At 44.4% G+C, this 21,493-nt stretch overlaps 1 protein-coding gene across 2 annotated transcripts; it reads right to left on the bottom strand.

Annotated features, from left to right (window-relative positions):
- Window positions 1–3,202: 3,202 nt before the first annotated feature.
- On the bottom strand, window positions 3,203–17,302 carry foxn2a (forkhead box N2a). 2 transcript variants are annotated; one of them, XM_068741515.1, is made up of 6 exons: window positions 17,218–17,302; window positions 8,788–9,362; window positions 6,164–6,288; window positions 5,801–5,850; window positions 5,101–5,169; window positions 3,203–3,627 (listed from the first exon to the last, which is right to left on the bottom strand). In XM_068741515.1, exons 2-6 carry the CDS (start codon window positions 9,346–9,348, stop codon window positions 3,203–3,205), a joined length of 1,230 nt encoding a protein of 409 aa, XP_068597616.1. In that variant the 5' UTR covers window positions 9,349–9,362; window positions 17,218–17,302. The 2 variants fall into 2 exon arrangements, with proteins under 2 accessions (XP_068597616.1, XP_068597615.1); XM_068741514.1 differs by lacking the exon at window positions 17,218–17,302 and adding an exon at window positions 15,209–15,326.
- Window positions 17,303–21,493: the final 4,191 nt, after the last annotated feature.

The following is a 21,493-nucleotide window of genomic DNA, read 5'->3' as shown; positions in this document are numbered from 1 at the left end:
GCTAGGATGTTGGTCATTTGGCGAAGGAGGCGAAGTATTTTGCTAATGTCAGCTACTAGTGTAAACTCATGGTATTGGTGCATTGAGGAGGAGTTTGGAGAAAGAAATGTCTGTTACACTGAAGCTGAGCTGCTAGAATAAGAGGATGCTCACAGGGGGGGGGGGGGGTAACAAGAACAGGGTTTTATTAATATTTTTGTAATACCATATATAATGCAATTGCATATCTTTGGCGAAAATAAATCTTATTAACATCTTATCAACAGAGGTTAGCGTACAAAAACCAAAGATGTCGGTCTAATAGACATGGCAAATATGATGGCAAACAATGATACTGGGTTGGCAACTTTGTCGACTGCAAGAACGTGTTCAACATAATCACAGGAACGGCAACGTGATTTAGAGAATCGCAAAAAAACCCCAATTCAATAATAGCTGTTGAACAATGACGCAACATTTGATTCGAGTCAGACCCCATGGAGGGGGGCTCCTCCACCGATCGGCCAACTCACCGACGCCGACACAGCATTTACAAGAGTTACAGAAATAATGAGGGAGTTTGAGCAGGTCTGAAACTACAGAGCAGCAGTCAGGGGAGGGGGTTGGTCTGATCCCATTTTCAGAGATACTCATTTCTCAATATCAGTGCCTGGAATCATGCATTACGAGTGGCAGTATTTATTTATTTATTTTTTAAATCAAGATTCTAATCCGTAGAGAAATCGAGAGCTAACGTTCAATTTGACATCTTTATATGATCTAAACAAACATGAAACAAATGTAAAAGATGATTCAACAGCATATGGGGAATGTGTCTGTCTTACATTTTACATCTATTTTGGCAACAAAAGGTTTCGGGATCAATATGAATTTGTCTTCTTTCCAGTCCGACACAAAACATCAAGAAAACCTGGCAGTCGTTGCTAAACTTGGAGAAAACAAAGCAAACAAGTTATTGGCAAAATATATCGAATCACTCTGACATGGTGAAAGAAAAAAGGCCCATGTATTGCTGTAAAAGAAGAGTTCACAGGCGCTGAGAAATAATGTTTCAAATGAAGTGTTTGATGGTTCTTAATAATCCCATAAATTAAAGTTATAAACAAAGTGATGATTCACGATCAATAAAAAAAAAAATCTTCACAGCGAAATAGACCAGTGTATGCAAGTATTACTTCTGAGAAGTGCAGCTTCCTGTGCTCAGAACAATTCAAAACACTAAAGCGCCAAAAAAAGAAATGATTTCGTCTAAGAGTCCCCCCCCCCTCCCATTTCCTGTCGGGATGATTTAGAGAAGGATGGGATTGTTGCTCTAAGTCACAAATACACTGGGGGGGGGGGGTAATAGTGATCTTGGCCCTCAGCAGTTTAACATCAGTGGCACAACAACATGTTTGGCACTGACCGTGCTTGCTTATACCGACAGTCCCATGTGAGCCAGCCCTTTGTGAAAAGATCTTTTTTTTTTTTCTCAATTTCGTGCGTCAACCTTGCGTGCTTCTGTGCTACCTCGTCTTGCGAGTGCAAAGCCTTTCTAAAAGCGCAAAACTACTGTGGCCTTTTACGCGAGTGACTCTTGGTGAACTGCAAGCAATCGACGAACAATAAACGCTCCACTTCACAGCGTGAGAGGAGAGTGTGCGCTTCCTTGTTTTGTTCTGAGAGGAAGACCAAAGACGAAATACTCACGGCCAACCAGAGCCGAGGGAAAACACGAGCGCAGCCCGGGTCTTCCTGTACACGTCCCGTCAGCGACACAGACCAGTTCTCCCAGGCCGGGTCTGCATCGCCCCCCCCCCCCCCCCCCCCTTTTGGTCTTTAAACTTGACCTTTCATTTTTCTGAACCAAAACAGATACACTTCCCCTCAAGCTGTGAATGAACCCCATGATTAGCAGGCAGAGAATTAGCAGTATAGTTTTCCGGACTTTCTCAAGAACACAGTTCAACACACAAGGAGATCACGCGGAGGCATTATCAAAATCAAAAAAACGTGGTCATTTACCAGCGTTCAAAAATAATCGCAAACAAACAAGCGGCCCAACAGCCTGACAACAACGAGAAGACGCGTCACGACGCCGGTCAGTGGAGCAGCAGGACGACTTCGAACTCTTTTCTTTCAGGCCGAAGTCAACATGCACCGTCAAAAATAAAAACAATTCTAAATGAGGATAGCCTATGACCACGCAGTGAACATCTGGCAATACAAGCCAGATGTTCAGTTTGCATAGGCTGTCACAGTGTCGCCAAATGCGAACATGTGTTGTGTGCACAGTAAATGTGAAAAACCCACTGATGAATGAAAGGTGTTGACAAGGCGAGTGGCAGGTTTGGGAGAAAAAAAGAAATGAAATCAGTATGTATGGCATGAGTAAACTGAAGTAGTACAGCTAAAACTACAACTTAATTTGGCAGTGGCAGAGACATAATACGTCCAGAGGCAGGGTTCAAACATAATAAAGTATATCACATAACAGGATCATAGTACTATACTCCATTCATTCATTCATTCATTCATTCTCTTAATTGTAAAGTTTAACCAGCATACTCAGGTCTGACAATTGCCACCACACAAAAAAAAAAAAAAAGTTAAGGTTGTGGATTAATTATTGCATCTCTCTTCAGAGGATCTATGGAGCAAGAAATCAAAAAAATAATGGCAATTTGTTTTTCTTCTTGATCACAGAAAAGGAGAAACTGAAAACAGGAGGTTAGAGTTTGTCTGTTACAAACATGCACTCACTCGCTTCATAAATAGATTCACTTGGAAGAGAATACAGGTTTTAGGAGGAAGCATGCAACGCATTGAGTTATTTCAACTTTCATTTTTCCATATTTTGTCTCTCGGAAGGAAAATTCTTGAATTACAATCTTCTAATCCAACAGAAGCAGGCAGGTCGTGTTTTTGGATAGGTTTCGTAATGGATCTCCGTCGCCCAAACAGCCACACCCAGCAGTTACCTCCAAATTTACAGAAGTCTCTATATGGCTTTGTTCCCCTGTGTGAACGATACTATTGCCATCTGTTTGTTTGTTTTTCCTTTTATGTCGGAGAGGAATATTCCCAACGAAAAAAAGGGGCTTGAAATGGCCAAATGAACGATCAGGTAAGGAGATGGAGGCACACTGGGACACACGATCAGGGGTCAGAGGTTTATGGTTCGCAGGGTCTGGAGTCTGACGTGGAAAAAGAAAAGAAAACCTTATTTCCTGTTAAGTTTTGTGCTCTTGACGGTGCGTTTAGAGTCCTCCATGCAGCTGCGTATACCGGCGAGGTGCAACAAGGAGCCGGCGGCTTCCTTCAGCTCCTCGTCCAGCTCCGGCTTGAGCTCGCGCCGTGGCCGTTTACTGACGGGCCACTTGATGGCGGGAGAGCGTCGAGACGTCGGATGGACGGCCCGCTCTTCCCACAGGTCGGAGTCCTCGTCGCTGTGGAAGCCCTCGCTGCCGGCGCGGTGGGACTGCCTCCCGTTGCAGCCTCCTTCATCGAGGGAGGAAAGAGATGAGGAGGAGGAAGGGGAGGAGCAGCGCTGCAGGGCTACGCTGCTGTAGTTGTGGTCCTGCTTTGGATCACTGCTCACCAGGACCGAGTCGTGCTGGGAGAGGTCCAGGGGACTATCAGAATTGTCTGAGGAGAGCAGCAGATGGAAAAGAGCCATGAAGTTGCATCCAATGCTTGGCTTGCAATGTTCCAACAAATACTCAAAATATTTTATACTAATACATGTTAAAGTGACAGATCCCTGGGTTGAATAAAGTCAACTGGATTTGGAGGACTTCCTACAAGATCCACCGTGACCTTGATGACTGGGAATCCCCACAGACATTATAGCGATGGGTAAACTGATACAGTGGAACCTCGGTTCTCCAACATAATTCGAGATAGAGCCTTCTCCATTGCTGCACCCACACTTTGGAACACACTCCCACAACTGCTACGAGCATGCCCGGATCTAAATTCATTTAAAAAAGATCTTAAAACATATCTGTTTAACATTGCTTTTACTTTATAATTGCACTGTTGGAATTTTTATTGACTGCTTAAACCGTGTTCACTTTTAATGTATTATTTTACTGTTTGAATTTTATTGATTCTATATCCGTGTTCACATTTTTATTGTTTGTATTTTTTGTTTTATTTTATTGTTTTTACTATGTACACTGTAAAGCGTCTTTGAGTTCTAAGAAAAGCGCTATACAAATAAAATGTATTATTATATTGTTATTATAATTCGTTCCGTAATGCTGTTTGAAAACCGAAACTATAAATAATGGAAACGGGGTAACGAATAAGAATGGGTAACTGTCCTTTTGGGTTTTTTCCCCTTCCCTTGATTTCTCCATACCGCACTGCGCAGCAAGATCCGAGACAGGAACGCCATTTTCATATTTGCCAATTATTTCCTTCTTTAATTCAACTGTAGTTCTCACTCCGTTGCTCGATTCTTTAGCTAAGAGCTCAAAAGAATTAATGCACAGGACGCAAGAAAATTGCACACAGTCTTTCTCCTACGGCAGGTCGACTCAAACGGAACCTACTCGGGTTGACTCCGCCTTCGTTCGCGTGTCTTGGGTTCGCCTCGGCTCCACACGTGTTTCGGACTCCGAAAATAAGTACGACTTCCGAGGGATTAAAAAAAAAAATGTTTTGGGTTGAAAACCGAGTTGATGGACGACCAAGTCGTTCGATAACAGAGGTTCCACTGTGCTTAGAACATCTGATGGAACTTTAGGGTGCATTAGCCGTTGCATAACAAAGTAACCCACATTCATTAGTGTGGGTTACATGCTTAGTATATAAAGTCTTACAGACAGTTCAACATTTTTGGACAAATAAGTTTTCAGTCAGACCAGTCATTTCAGAGCCACCAGTGCCAGCTTCAAGTATTTCACAAATGTCCAACTATTTATTTAATGCAGCTTTAAAATAAAGTCCATAACAGAGAAAAGAAAACAAACCACTTCTAGAAGAAAAAACAATGAATGCATATGTTCCAAATCAAAGCACACAATGAGAGAAGAGTCAAGCCATGGCGGGGTGGTATGTCTGGGGTAGGAGGCAAAGCGCTGGAAGAAGAGGTGAAAGGATGGATTCTCTTACATGGGTCAACGTGGTGCCCGGGGGCAGAGTTTAAGAGCATCATGGCAGTGGCAGCATCAATGTCAGACTCTGGAAGAGGAGAGAACATGCATGATGGTCAGTCCTAAGCTGTGAAAGTATGGCGGCATGACATCTCTGCTTGGACTGGAAGGACTGGTTCTCACTAGAACTTTATCAGCCCAATCAGTGCTCGGTGAACGGGCTGGAAGGCTCACCAAAACAACAAAGGACAAACGCCATTCACTGGTATTGAGAGTGCGTCTCAGCAATTTCCTTTCCAAGCCGACAGTGTCTAAAAGCCTCATAGTTCACTTTTGGGGTTCTAAATTATTAATGATTACGTGAGAGCGAGCGCTCGACACACTGCACCAGCAGAACCTCTGCCTGTCGTCAAGGTTACAAATCCAGGAGGCAGGGGGGAGAGAGAGAGAGAGAGAAGAGGCTAAGACAATGGACTGGGAGCTCTAACACTGTGGTCTAAATGAGGCATCAATGACTTGAGAGCAACAAATCAAACCAAGAGAATAAAAGCACAGTGATGCAGGGATTGAAATGAAAGATGACGTCATCAAAACAGTGCACAAAAAAACAAACGAACAAACAAAGAAACAGAAAGCTGCACAGACCGAAGTCTCTGTAACATCTGCAGCTTGTATTTGTGCTCGTCCAAACAGTGACGTAAAGTTTGCTTTGGGCTCACCTTTGAATGTGCAGCCTTGTAGTAAGAGGTGGCGTGGGGGCGAGGAGGCACTGCAAACAGTAAACAACAGACAGGAAGCGTCAGATTGTCAAAGAGATGAAGAGGAAAAAAGGGACTGAATGTTAAGTCTCCAATAAAAGATGAAAAACCTCGTTGAATAATAAAGATATAATTAACAAATGGATTTAATGGAACTTCAAAATAAAATCAAGCCTCATTAGATATGCTTCACTGTGCCAAGTTCACTAAATAAGGGTACTATGGTGATATTTATTTTCCAGCTCTGCCAAATTCTGTGTTTAACAGCAGACGTGATGTCAGATCATGATTCGCATGGTCCACAGAGTGGCCGAGGCCGTTTACCTGGGTGGGGAGGCGGGTTGTGTGCAGAAGGCATGCGTGGCAGGGAAGTGCTGCTTCTTCAGGGCTTGGATCAGGTTGGGCCGGTACTCAGGGTCGACGCACCAGAGAGAACCTTTTCCACTGGCCTGTAGAAAAGAGCAGGGACAGTCAGAGAACTAACCAAGCGTAACTTCCCTCCGACTGCTCCTTCAACGAATAAACCAAACGCACCCTGTGAATATTTGTCGACACTTATTTCTGCTGTTCTCAGCAGATTGTGTTGCTTCTTTCCTGAGGTGCCATAAACAGTTCTTTCATCACAACATTCAGAAAGCTGCCTTTTCTGTTACCTAATGCATCGTTTCCGTTCATGTCAGGTGAGTTCCCTCATTAACGGTCAAAAACATGCAAGGAGCAGTTCGGTAGTTTTTACGTACGTTAAAGGAAAATTATAAAAACTATTCATCTGCATTCACCTCTTCCCTGCCACAATCCCAACCCTCCACAAACTTTCATGCAGTTTTTTTTAATCTAATCCTGCAAACAGTCAGACAAATCAATCCTTACCCATCAACAACTCGCTGCAAAAGCTGCCGGAAACCAAACCTGATCCTCAATGCACAAACCTAAAAAGATCCAAGTGGGGGGGGGGGATTGCTGCATTCTGTTCTTAGCAACACAGACTGCTTTAAGAAACATGAATAATCCAGGGTGCTTTTCCTCCCTGCACTGCACTAACAGGTGCAGCCATTGTGTATAAAGTCGTCTGTATGCGAGACAACGTCACGACCTAAATAAGACTGAAAGGGGCATATTGATCTATCAGAAATCAATGCACTAGATCTAAGAGGCACACTCCATCATAAGCGAACTAGTGGAAGACAGAAATGACATCAACAAGGATTCCTGGACAAGAAGAGGAAGTCGCTGCTCCACAGAACGATGCGAGGAGAGCGTTTATCTGTGGCATCAACTGTCACTTTTCCTAATGGCGGCATATTGCAGAATCTGGGAGAAGAGGGAGGGAGAAAGGAGAGAAACCTTGACTCAGATTACCAACCAGCCCTGATGCAGGAAGAAGGAAATGTCTCCATGGCAACGGAAACCACCAGCTAGCGTCATGTGACACTGGTGGCAGTTTCTCAGCAGACGCAGCGCTCACGCTGTGCACCTGCATGCTGAGCAGCCTGCGCCTCATGGTGGGAAAACACAAGGTCTTAGCCAGACACAGCCTTGGCACCATGAGCTCCACCAGTCACAAGTCTGAACTCATAGTGGAGCGCAATATGGCTACCCATCATGCCACTCCTCAGATTGGCACAACAACATGACAGAGATACAGGTCTGACTGCAATCCTCAAAGCCTTCCTCTAAAGCTTGGGAACAAAATGCTACACGTACTGACGGGAAGCCAAGCAAGCTTAGAAAACATGACGCTGGGCCTGTTCAGCGCTTAACTGGCTTCCTACGAGTCCTTTTTTCCTGATAAAAGCTCTTGTGTCGTTTGCTCATTAAGCGGCTGACAATCAAATCTGATCGAACCACAGCATCGTAGTCTTTAAAAAATGAGATGGGTTCGCTTTATAAGTGCAGTTTCTGCAGCTTTTCTGCTACTGGCTACATTTGTCAATGCAAAGTTTGGAAAAATACATGGAAATTGCAAATATTCAGAAATAAATTTACAATTGCACAACAAATATTTCACAAGAATGAGGCAGAAACGCAGGCCAGTATCTAAACTTTTCAAGAAACTTCACACGAGCCGGGCCCACTTCTCTGTCTGGTTTCTGTCTGTATGGTCTCACAAAAACCCAAACCCGCACAACAATTGTCAAACAAATATTCACGATCAATGACTTAATCATCTTCCCCTGTTTTATCTCAAATTATAGTTTAAATCTCATCACATCATTGTAATAACTCTGGGAATATTGTCCTCGTCACACTGCTGATGCTGTCCTGCTAGGATCCTCTGCTGAAAGGTTTCAGAAACAACCAATTGCCAGGATGTACCTGTGGCTGAAGCCGCGTGTCCGAGCTCAGTGAACACGGAACTGTGGTATTGGCAGATTTCACTGCTCCCCTTCTGCTATGAATTTCCTCCTCTTGTTTAAGTCACAACATGTTTGTTCCCCTCAGGAGTAAAACAGTCAGCGCCATTGAGGACTAACTCCCCATGTGTGGCCAAAGTAGCCCATCAGATGACATCATTACAAGCACCAGCCAATCACGGGGGGGGGGCAGTCAAAAATGATGTGAAAACTTAAACTGCAATATAAAACTTCTCTCAGTGTTACAGTAACGATCATCTCGGGCAATAATGCAATAATTGCGGCAGGCCTATGCACTACCCAAAAGTGCTCCGCCTTCTTATTGTGCCGTGTTGAATTTCCTCTGAAGGTTGAATCTGTGACCTTGACTGCATCGCATCCTTATCACAGCAGTCAGAGGCGTTACAGCCCCGGGACATCGTCACGGCACACACTGCAGTGTGTAAACTGTTGACCAAACATGACTTCCGAAAACAAAGGCACGTTTCGGGTCCTTGTTTATTTTACCACAGCAACGAAAAACAATGACTTTTCGAGAAGCATGACCAAAAATAGCCGTTTGCTTTGTGTAAATGTGTGTGTACCACAACCTACCTTTCCCAAACTCCTTTCGACCTTGCGGAAGCATTTGTTCAGGGACAGGTTGTGGCGGACTGAGTTCTTCCAGCCAGTGGGAGCGTTGGAGAAATACGGGAAGTGCTCAAGAATCCAGCCATAGATTTCTTTAACGGGTAAAGACTTGCTGGGAGACTGCTCAATGGCCATGTAGATGAGCAGAGAAAATGAGAAAGGGGGCTTCGACTTCAACGAGTCCCGCTCCCTGCCTCTGCTGTGTGACAAAGATGAGGAGGACGAAGGGCCCTGGTTGGACTTGTAGTCTCCCTCTATGTCAAAAAGGGGGCTGCCGCTGGGCTGAGCTTCTGGGCCTCCTAGAGTGAAGTTCTGAAGTAGGTTTTCATGCAACCAGTTGAGGTTGGTGAGTTCTTCGTCCTCGGTGCCTCCAGTACGATCCACACAAGTCGCCAGCGGACTGGACGCACACTCCGCCTCAGGCAGCGTTCCAACACCGCAAACACCTCTGAGTCCCGTCCGCTCCTCTTGCATACCCGGAATTTCCGTTTTCTTATCTGGTGACATCCCAATGATTGGACCCATTAAACCAAAGAGGTCTAGAGACAGAGAGAAGAGGATCTTGATGTTAAACAGCTCACAGAAACAGACAGAATGTCAACATTTCAGAACAGCGCCGGCCGTATGAAACATACAGACGTGACGCTATGAAACGATGTGCCCTTCAAAGCATTGACCTTGTTTCCTTAGGTTTTCCCTGGGGGGCACAGCCCCTGTAGCTGAATCTGTCTGCCTCCACCATTCTGCTTGGCCCTCTCACTGCCCATCTCTTCCACTATTAAGACAGAGAGGCCTGCCACTCCTCCCTCCTTGACTCCAGCAGAGTACCATCGAGGAGGTCCTCAAGATACTGAGCCGGCTTAAGGCTCCCCTCCTCAACCGCCACCTCATTTCAGGCAAGAACCTGATGATTGTTATGTGCAAATGAGGAAGAGACCATCCAGTGACTGCAGGAGGAAAAGAAAAGCCTCCATCTTCTAGAGTGGATGACTCTTACAAACTGATCTGCATTCACCCAGGAACAAGTCCTAATTTGTCACACGCCTGGTTTAAGTAGTGCTAAGAGGCTACCGACCCTAGCGTTGTCAGAGTAAACTCAGTATTATCCCCATCACTAGCTAATTCCACGCAAGTACTCTCATTAATAAGATATGAAACATTTTTCCGGGGACTCAAGAAGAAAATTGTTTCCATGTGTCAATTTGTGCAACATCAAAAATCACCTTTTCCAGGTTAACGTCGAATTTAATAATTTAATTACAAGCAAAATATAAAACTAAGAAATATAATCTGATTATATACGTAAAAAAGAAAAATACACGCTATTGTGTTTCTCTGTCGTGGTACTCACTGGCTCAGTTCACAACAACACGCTTAACTGTATGTCCTGGGTCACCATGACAACCATGCTATCCCCTTCTATTAGGAGCACAAATCTCACAAACAAGATATACAGATGCAATAAGAAAATAAGTAATCCACACTGCCTATCTCTGCCACAGCAGACCACCGAATATTCGGCCTGTGGCAGAGAGGCTCTCTCTGCACCCGTGCACGGACACATGATGGGGGGGGGGGGGGGTCTGGATCCAGACTGAAATGGGTGTGCAGCTAGGATTTTAGATGAAAGGTAAAGGCTGACAGAGAGTAGACGATTGGGATATCTTCCTGTTTCGGTGAGAGGATAAGAACTGGGTCAAACGTGATTGTTTGCAAAGTGGGTGAGACAGTAGAGGGAGTGTACCGGTACACACAAAATCACTTTGTCAAAGCCAGTCAGAGAGGATGGGAGGTGGAAGGGAGAGGCATTAGTGCATTTACAAAATAACCACTCGACTCTCAATGGGGGGACAAGCATGTAGCAGTCAGATCCTTTGGTTTAGAGAAACCTCTAAATCTGTGAGCGTGATTTATTCACCCTTTAAAAAGGATAGTGTGGGCATCTAAATGTATGCCACTATGGTAGCGCCTGCCTGCTCTATAGGTGCTATCAGCCACACTGTGTCATGCTTTGCTCTCGAATACTCTTGTCTGCATTTCCAGCTGTCAGCGTCATTCACATTGCTTTGCATACCTTAGATAAGTCTTTGATTGTGCTCACCAAAAAAAACAAAAAGTAAGTCAAAGAGCATTTCAGGTCAAAGGCAAAGGGGCAGGCAAATTCAACACAGGAAGAGACTCACAATGGGATATCCAGTTTATAGCAAAACTGTGAACACATGGAGAGAAATAGGAAAAGAGATATGAGGAGAGAGGGAGGAAGACAGGGGAGCTCTGTGTCAGAGAGGTAGGCTAGTAGCTATGCAAGTCTGAGATGAATCACAGCTCTCCACCCAAGTAGAGCAGTCAGTTACGGCAGGAAGGCAGAGACCACCAATCTGTATTAAAAGAAATCTCTGCTTGAAACAGTCAAACATGACAGGTTCCTAATCTGAACCAATTTACAAGCACAGACACTCCTCAGACAGACACGCTTGCACTTTTGGACATCATAATATGTCCTTCCAAGAATCGACTCATAACTGAGCAAGCAGCGTAGACAGGCAATAGGTGCAATTAGGAGATCTTTGCAATTCACCCACGTGTGACCGTTGACGGTAGAGAAAACGGTGAGGTGAAGGAAAGCGGCATTCAATCAAGTTCCAGTAAAGTTCCACGGAGCGCTACCTTCGGCTGTTCTTTGTGAGTTTAGGCCAGATCTAGATCCAAAAATGTAAAATAATAAAAGCTGTTTACAATAATTAAATCACACAAGAACAGTTTTTTTCTTCTTCATCCAGTCTGTGAACTGGGGAACACAATACAGTATATAAAGTCACTTTAAGTGGCAAACCATAAATTAACCTTCAAGCGCAAGAGAGCTTCGCCTCAGTCCTTCACGGACCTGACCTCCTAGCTCTGCGCTAGGACGCCAAGGAGTGATCATCCTCCTTTGAGTCGCTACTGCAGAAGACCGTTATTTGAATATCAACAGAGACTGGGTGGATGAATGGGGGGGAAAGTGGCCATGCATGCATCCAAACACAGGAAGTGAATGCAGCTGGTCAGTTACCACCGGTGTTGCAATGAACGCAGTTATCATTGTACTTATATAAAAGGCATCAAAGAGAGGAGATTAGGAACGCAATGAATAATGGGGCATTAGGGTGTTGAGAGGAGAGCGGGGAAACGGAGTTAATAAGATGCACTGGCCTGTTGATGCAATGATGCTGACCCTGATGGCTCATCTGCAAGTGAAAATAGCCCTGCACACCACCAGGCTCATCATATTCATGTGTAAACAGGGAGGCACTAAGAGCAGGTGCCACAGCCCCCCCCCCCAAAGAAATCCAGTTATGCACTTATCCTATTCAAAAATACACAAATACATATGAGAATAGCTTTACGAGTTGTTGATGTGTCAAATATGTATGGGTGTACAGGATATTTTGGGCGCTTCAAAAATGTAAAGGCACTGGTTTGGAATGCTTTCTGTGAGCGAATCTCATGATCAGGACCCAGTTGCCACGGCAGCCAATGTTGTAAGGGAAGCAATTGTGCCCATGCCTGTGCATGAAGAGAGAGCGCTAATGTGGAGAGATCAATATAGGCGGAAAATGCTGAGGGCAGCAGTCTGCTGCTGTTCTCCGTAAAACCTGCCTGACAAAGAGCAGTGAGAAAGGCCGCCGTTGATCCGGACGGCAGGGCACGACGGCGCGCGCGCGCCATTAAGGCAGGCAGTAACCATCCCATGGTCCAAAAATCTGCTTTACCTGTCATAACAGACAACCAAGCACGCTTTAAGTAAGTAATAAGATCACTGGTGTTGTTGGCAGGTCTTCTCGTTTCACCCTCTTAACAAGAAGGAAACCAGTTGACACAAACCAGTTGCGCCTCCGTAAAGGATACACAGAGGTGTGTCGCGAAGCCCGAGGGCTGTTATTTGACACCCTAACTGATATTTAGGCGACTACTCGGTCTGGCTGAAGCTCTAAACATTTGACAGAGATGATACGAGTTAGAATGGGGAAAAAGAGCGGCTGCTCTGTAGATCACCAAGTCGCAGTCTTTCTTTAATTCACAGGTCGCTGTTTGCCGTAACAAATAAGGCAACATTTAGTTTTACAGCTAAAGGATGGTTTTTCTTGTATAACTTGGATTACAGTAATCTAATCAGCAGCTCGTGAAAGCAAATTAAAAAAAAAATGCTTTCGCAAAGCATTCCAATTTGACCCACACTTGGCGCGTACAAAGGGGCAGTTGTTTTTTTGCTCTAGTCATGTTTCGGACGTGTTCAGTATTCACCTCACAGTCTCAAACAGAGTAGCAGGAGGGAAGGAAACACCTCCTGCCTGTTGAGGAAGTTCATTTTGAGAAACAAACGCAGACTTCACACGGAGACAGTTATGCCTGTTCTACACCAAAACAGCGGACTCGAGCAGACGGAGGCTGTGTTTACTGAAGCCTCAGTATTTACTTTGCAATCCATAAATTCCACAAGCATGGAGGTTCTAGAATGCCGACGAATCACCAAGCTGAACCTGGTGAATTGACCGCTGCAATCACTTAGCAGTTTAGGGGGGGGGAGCTAATGAAACGATATATAGTTATTTGCACTGTTCATCAAAGGTCTACATTTGACATGAATTTACACTCAGGACTGCACTTTGACTCTCAACAGGGGCGAGGCCTGTAAAAGTGCCTGCCAGCTCCCATCCTACACTGAAACCTTATCTCTTGGGTCACGTGGCGTTGAGTTCAGTGTACAAACACTCGCTGCCCATCAGGACACACACGCACGCACACTCAATGACAAACAGCAGTAACTGCCACACCAAGTTTAGAAACCCATAATAAATGGTCCAACACATCTGAGGAAAGCCTACTCATCTGCAGATGAGCTGCTCAGGCCATGCTATAGTAGTCATACTGCCATCAATTAAATCAACTCAGTTATTGCAGACGGGGGTGGTGAGACAAAGACCCATTGTGACACAGGACACAGCCGAGCCTCCCTCTTCCTGTCAATGAAGGAAATGGTCACATCAGTGTTGCTCTCAAGGAGGGAGGCCCTAATGGGCAGCGTCTTGAGGAAAGTCCATTAGTAATTAGACAGGCAAAGGGACAGTTGTGTGATGGAGAGTGGCAGGGAGGAGGCGGGCAGGGGGGGGGGGGGGGGGGGGCTGCTCACTACAGTCTGGGGAAATCCAATGTGTCCAATCAAGAGATGTAAAACAATAACTGAAGTCGACAGAGGGTCAGGAATACACATGGTCCAAAAGCAAATGTAACCTGAAAATGCACAGGTGGGCAAGTGGAGAAAAACTGAGGTAGAAATTCACAGCATCCCGATTCGATGAATGCATTGGAAGAGAAATCGCAAATTGTTGTCTTTTTGTTGACCTTTTGTAACCTATACTAGAACAGCGGGAGTTGTGGGAAGTTTGGAGAATAAAAACAGAGGCCAATTTGCCTGGTTCCCAATGACTTTTGAGATATTAGCTGATTTGTAACACAACACAATACATTGTTCAATTCAAAAGGATCATTTAAATGGGACAGGAAAACAAACCCATGACCAGAGGCTCATAAGAATGGAGACACCACATTGGTGTAAACCTGCATCTCCATGCGTTTTCATTTACATTTCAAATTCAGAGTCCTCCAACTATATTTGATTAGCAGCTCATCTGAGGCTACAGTGGACTATTGGTGAGGATATCCCCCCTTCACAAACACACCAGTGTGCACGTAGTTGATGAAACATGAGCAGCGTCAATCAATCCAACCGCCACGGAGCTGCATGAACCAGAGAGGTCAACACCAGCAAACAGAGCTGCAACTCATTGATGATTGGCTCATCCCATGTTCCATTTAACAAGTTAGGCATTCATGATATTATTTTGGCTTAATAAATTATTTTGGCTTAATAAAAAATTATCTTCTTGAAAAACATACTTTTACACCGGTGGAAATACAATCATCTTTCTTCATTTCCTTTACAATACATGCTTGTGATGCTCAATAATTGTTTGTTATAAAAGTTTGAGGTTTTCTGTTTAACAATCCAGAAGCCAGAATTAAACTGTGCTACGCTATCGCAATGGTTTGGTCAAGAGTCAGGGCTTTCGTAATAAATTTAAACACAGATCCTCTTATGTCTACAAAGAACATGGTGTATTTTAGAGGACTCAACCTTCAGTTTACTCTGGGTCAGAGTACAGAGCTCTGTGATAAGGCTGATCACACAGTAATACCACCATTTTGAAGTAAGGATTATTTAGCACTAGATTGGGGTAACAGCTATAAACTACAGTCCAGTACCAGCAGTAGAGTCACTTGTTTTCACTGGATGGTTAATTGAACATAACTCCACTGGACTAAAAAGAAATTACTTTATACTCACTTGATAAGAATATTGTGATGCAGCATCCCTTTGATAATGTTGCCTCATAGTTACACATCCCCTTTGGAACATCATCCTGTTCTGTTGTCCCTCCAGTATGTCGGAGCTACTTCACAGAGGCCTGACACAAACATGTTTAACAAGTGGTAAAAAAAAAAAAAAAAAAATTGTGGCATTCATCTCAATGTTCCTTTGAAAAAAATATTTAAATAGGAACAGAGAATAAAGACAAATGTAATTTCAAAACAAGGCCAACACATCTGAACAGAGCGCCAATCATCATTGATGAGCTGTAAATTTAAATTTCAAGAGACCTTCAGTGAAAGCATGACTTGACTCAAGTCTGTGAGTTATATTTCCAAAAACTGAAATTTAGGAGAAGAGACAATTCCACGAAGACCTGAGTCTGCCTCATGCTGGACCCGCTGTTCACCTCTTTACTGAAGGAGAAAAGAACTTCAAGCCACAGAGTAATTCTATCGATGGCAATGACGGCTGCATCTGAGCAAAGTCAAATAGCATTATGGCGTTTCGCAATTTACAATAATTCAACTCCACTGACAATACTTTAGATCACTGTAGTCATTAAAGCCATTCTACGTCAGCAAGAACCACATCACAGGGTTACAACAAGTCTTATTTATAGTAATGAATGTCAGTGGAGTTAGCAGGCGCTCATCTATTCCGGGAGCCAAACGCACTTCAGAAGCGCTGCGCATACAAACGTGTACAGAAGTCGATTCGAGCTAGACGCACAAACAACAGCAAAGACAACAGATGGTTTGACCTACATGACCATGGAGACTCTAGCAGCAGCATACCGGCAGACTGTCAACATCTGTTTCTTTTTTTTTTTTTACTCTTTTTGTCCCCTGAGCTCCTGTTGCCTTTGTTTTTCTATTTATCACAAGGGATTTAACACTGTCAAGCAAGGAGAAAGGACCGTCAGCCGACATTAATGTCTGAACCTCACAAAGGGAATCGTCCCCCCCCCCCCCCATCATCATCATTATTTTTATTACTATTCTGTACTCTTAACAGCACAGATTCATTTAACACCGCGTGTGAACTGGCAGGCGCACAAACAACACGTCCAATGACATTAAGAATAGACGAATACTGTGATGTCCAACACAAAGTACATGTAACTGGATTTAGCATTGTTTGTAGAGCACACTATATCTGGGACAATCTAGCCGGTATAGCCCCCCCCCCCCCCAAAAAAAACCTCTCGTTCCGTCGACATTTATCATGATATGACTATTTAAAGTATTTTAAATTGTCTCTGACAACAGCTGACTGAATATCGCTGTTCACTACAACCGGAGAAACTACGTGATAAACGAAGACCTGCAACCAAACACCGAGTCTAAACCAAATATATTGTCTAAATTAGCATTGTAGCTAATGGCAGTGATAAGTGAGTGCAGCATTTAAACGTCACGGACTCCAAAGTGCGCGCACACACACACACAATGAGCAACGCGAAGTTACACGTAACGAGGTGAACTATTGCACAACACTTCGAAGAACACGGGACTCGTTGGATAAGTTAGCTGGTTAAGCTGGTTAATCTCCACTTGGAGTGACTTGGAGTTTATGAAATGTAATGTTGCCAATACTAGCTCGGCCAGGGAGAAGGGAGAAGGGAGAAAGGAGAAGTATCCGCGTTAGCTCCGCTCCGTGGGTTAGTGACGGTGCTAGCTGTTAGCATAACATTTTAACTCTCTCGAGGCATTTCACGCGTCTGCTTCCATACTCTCCGGCGATAGCGCTCGGTTTGTGCTGCGCGCCTGCCCGCCTGCTGCTCGACGGGTGCCGGATAACAGAGGGACGCGTTAGCATTAGCTAGCTGACCACATGCTAGCGCTGGTTCTGCCACGCTGACTCCTCTTAAGGGAAGTCGCTTGACCACATTTTACTTTTAGCGTGTTCGAAACACAACCCGTATCCTGTCGGACAGCATTTGATTACAGTCATTTTTTGGGGGGGGAAAACGAGATACTCACAATCATACGCGGCGTCGCCTCGGCGCGATTCGTTTAAACACGCAGACGTGCGCAGTTAATTCAGATGTCTCTCTCTCTCTCTCTCTCTCTCCCGCACAATGTCAGAGATCAGATCAGCAGCTGCTTCCTCCATGCACGCAGCGCGCAGCAGTCTCACTCAGCGCACGCTACCAAACCCATGGCCGTCGTCATGGCAACAGACCCACTTCAGCCAATCAAAACCCCTCCCCTCCTATCTCCCCTGGCAACTGCCGCAGCGCCGAAGCTCCGCGAGCGCGCGCGCGCCGTCGTCTCGTGCAGCAATGTGCTTTCACTGTTAACTCCGACTGCTCGTAATGTAACACGGAGGGGTCGGAATTGTGTTTTATAAATTGATTTATCGACTAAAGAAGTATTTTTTTTTCGTTTTTGATAAATGAGGAAAACGAATAAATTAAGTGCGTAAATGGTCAATCCGGACGGAACCCTTAGTAAGCAGCGCTCCCGCGATATTTAGGATACACAAACACCTCGGGGTGGAGAGAGAGAGAGAGAGAGAGAGAGAGAGAGAGCATGTAACGCCACGCCCAACCTTGTGACGATAATGGACCCTCAACGGGGCCCCTCCTAGAGTCAACCGCGATATAAGGAGTTAACATGATCTGTATACACACAGCAGCGAGATAAAGAAAATAAAACAAAGAAGAGAGAGACGGCTGATTTTAATTACTTTGTAAATGTGTGAAGAACCATAATTGCAAATACGCATTATTCACATGGCTGTGTGGATGTACTGCAGTCCAGTAGTTTTATGGGTTTTGCAGAGTATCTTACTGGCCAACAAACTTGACACCAAACTGTAACTTTCACACAATGGTGATGCCTTGCTCACCACCAGCCACTCTATTCCATAAGCCTGCACGAGTTGCTCACTGTGGACTGGTCTAAAAGGCTCTTAATTTGCTTTTCCCCGTGTATAAAGCTGAATACCTGTCATGCAGCATTGCTTGTGCACTGGTGTTGAAGCACACCCCAATGTCTTCCCGTATTTCAACTGGATAAACAGGCTTTGCATCGTTGTGGGCCCGACAGTTATACCTGGCCGATACTCAAGCATGTATTTGCGTTGTTCCGTAGCGGTACACTCATATTTAACATTTAAACACAGTGGTATGTGAAGTGATTGATCAGTACTGGTAAAGCACTCTGGAAAACACAAGATTAAATCATTTAATTATTCAGGTTTTGAGGCTTCGCTCAGGTTGCTGTCGCAAGAATTTCTTGTGCAAGATTTTCCCACGGCCAGCAATCACCATATCCTCTCCTCCATTTTTTTAATTCAGTGTCACAGGGTTGAGGAAGTTGCAGCACAAGCAAATGATAGTGAGCTGACAAAGACACTGGGAAGGAGTTGATTGAGGTTCCTTTACATAGACAGACCCATTATTCTGTGACTGCAATCGGCGAAAACAAACATGCCCCATTGACCAGCATCAGAGACGGTCATAACTGTACTGGAGCATTTCCTGATCTATATAACATGCCGTCTGCTCAGGATGCTAATGGGAATGACTTTTGGAATGATGCGTTTTGTGACATGAAAATAGAACAAATACAAATCATGTATCGTTACTTTATGTAAAAAAGGCTGGTAAAGAATGCAGTTTGTAAGCTATGCTCTGGACAGGATGGCCACCCTTCAGTCACCTGAAAGAACGTGTTTTTAGCAGAAAACACAGAACAACAACATTTGTAGATGATTCAAGATATCAAAAAGCACCATTGCTTATTTGCTTCATATATTTGTAATGTTTTGTGAAGGTGGTATGCAGTTTGTGAGATATTCATTCATTTATTTTCTTGCACTTTTCCGCTTTGGGGGTCACAGGAGTTGCTGGAGACTATCCCAGCTTGCTATGGACGAGAGGCTGGGTACACCCCGGATGCATCGCCAGCATATCGCAGGGCCAGTTTGTGAGATATACGCCATACCAAAAAACGTGTACAGACAGATGGTTACATACAGACTTTGCCCACGAAAGTGTTTAGTATTTACTTAAGAATTGGCGAGGAAAAAGACAGCAAAGTGTTCACTTTGTTTCTGAGGAAGCAGCAAGGGGAGGTGAGCAGTACGGTTACAGAGTAAGAAAGGAGTTCATGTGAGTCAATAAAAGAGGTGCTGATGAAGGGAAGAACAATGAAGAAGCTTGCCTGTGATGAAGAGTGGCGACCAAGCATGAATGAGGACGTGTGTGTGTGTGTGTGTGTGTGTGTGTGTCAGTAGCCGGCCTACGGTGGCATCGCTGTCAGGAGGCCTGCTGCTTTAATGGTCCATAAATCTGGGTGGACTGGGTGGCCTGATGCCGCCCCAGTGAAACCCTCTCATGCGGAAAATGAATCAGACCATTTTTACGAAGCACAAGTGTGGAAGCTCTCACCCTCCCATGCTGCCAGTGAGCCGATAAGAGCTGCTGCACATGCACTACACTCTATTTCAGCAGGTCTGGAGCCCATAAAACTCTCCATTAGTGACAACCCTTGTTTGTATACTGCTCTTCATTCAGTTTGTCCTCTTGCCTCTGTTTTCTTTTTCTCATAGCTTTGGTTTCTGGAGTGGGAACGCAGATGCTGGCACTTTGGTGGACAGCCAGTGCAGACATGGAGACTCTCAACTCCGACTCACATTCCAGGAGATAAATAGTTAAAAATAATTTGAGCATGCTCGGTATTGTACCTTTCTGCCTCTTTCCTTCTCTGCTCGCCTTCAGATACACATTAACGATATACTATTCCGGGATTCTGTAGGTGATGGTCTCCAAAATATTTACCAACATGCACAGATTGGCAGATTATGGATCTCTCTCTGGTTAGTTCCACTATGTAGTACTGTATATAGTGGACAGGTGAAGACTTGTGTAGTACAGGTCACTGTCCTGTTGTTGTTTTGCAGGATTTATACACTGGATCAATAATCCCTCGTAGTTGTTATGGGAGTGAGACCAACAGGCAACATTAAAAATTGAAATGCAAAGTGGAAGAGTCATCGAGAGAATGGCATTAAAGAGTGCCGACACACACACACACGCTAAGATACACATGTAGAAACGCACGCAGACAGGTGCACACACACACACACGTTCACTGAGTCTCTATAGCATACAGTAGTTCACATCGTTACGTGCACACGTGAGATTGGTAACTGGTTAAACAGGTATACGTTTGTCTTCTTCCCAAGACGAGAACTGTCTGAAGCAGCCAGAGGCCACGTGTTGTGTGCTGACATGCTTGGGAAGTCCGGCGTGAAGGAGAGGGAGAGGAAAACGAAGCGCCGCAGACAGTTTACCTCATCCTTAAGTTTTGTTCTTAAATAAATGCACTTGCAGTCCAAAATGCTGTAAAGTTTTCAAGAACCTGTCAGCAGGACAACCAGGCGTGGCCAACTTATTTCAAATGCAACACTTTCTTTGTTCCCCATGTTGCTCTCCCCGAGGTTCTCTCAGCTTACGCCCGCTAGTTATTCGCAAATGAAAAGCGTATTTGCAGACAGAAGCCCTTGTTTGACAATCCATTCGTCGAACCGGGTCTCGTAAATTGTGTCAGCAGTGTGCCGATTGTCTGTTATCTCTTGGCTGATAAGTGCTTCTTTTAATGCACGGGCAATAAAATGCTCAACATGTAGGGCAGCGGAATGATCTTTTCAATAGTCAAACAAATATCCCGTCATTCGGTATTGATTCAGACTATTTGCCCAGGTTAGACTGAACAAGAGCTTGTACAAACAGGCCCGAGTGTTGCTCATTTGCTCCAGCTGAGAATGAAATAGGCTGCGATGAGGTAGGGACAATGGCTAAAGGTTTATAGGGGCTTAATTAAGAACAACTCAACTATTTAATGAAGCAGTACACGCTTACGAGCTGCTTAGGAAAGTTCATGTGCATGTTTTTCTTCAATTTTCAGTAAAAAGAAGAGAAACAAAATGATGTCTTTGCAGGTCCGTAGCTACAAAGGTCTGGTCCCTATCTAGACTGTCCTTACCACAGACACACTCATTATTTAGCAATAGCTAATTAATGAACTAACACTAATAGCAATAATTGTTAAATTGGGAAAGGGAGTAATAAATTGGATCTATTGGAGCTGCAGTAGTCTGGGCACATAATTATGTTCAAGAAATGTTCCTCCAGCAGTCAGATAAAGCTTAAAAAAGAACACGTGTGGTATAAATTATAACCCCAATTTGGCTTTGATGACTTCATTTTGAGGTCCTGCGTGGTCCCAGTTAGCTGCTTCCTCACAC

This window comes from Brachionichthys hirsutus, chromosome 7 (genome assembly GCF_040956055.1).
Source record: "Brachionichthys hirsutus isolate HB-005 chromosome 7, CSIRO-AGI_Bhir_v1, whole genome shotgun sequence".
Lineage (NCBI taxonomy): Eukaryota > Metazoa > Chordata > Actinopteri > Lophiiformes > Brachionichthyidae > Brachionichthys > Brachionichthys hirsutus.
The sequence above is the reverse complement of the archived record's forward strand: the minus strand, read 5'-3'. Positions and strand labels throughout refer to the sequence as shown.

Coding starts and splice junctions, on each gene's coding strand:
- foxn2a (XM_068741514.1), bottom strand. CDS start 15,266: ATGTGTAACTATGAGGCAACATTATCAAAGGGATGCTGCATCACAATA. Junction 9,363..15,208: donor CATCACAATATTCTTATCAA/GTGAGTATAAAG, acceptor CTCTGTCTCTAG/ACCTCTTTGGTTTAATGGGT. Junction 5,170..5,800: donor ACAAGGCTGCACATTCAAAG/GTGAGCCCAAAG, acceptor CTCCTCTTCCAG/AGTCTGACATTGATGCTGCC.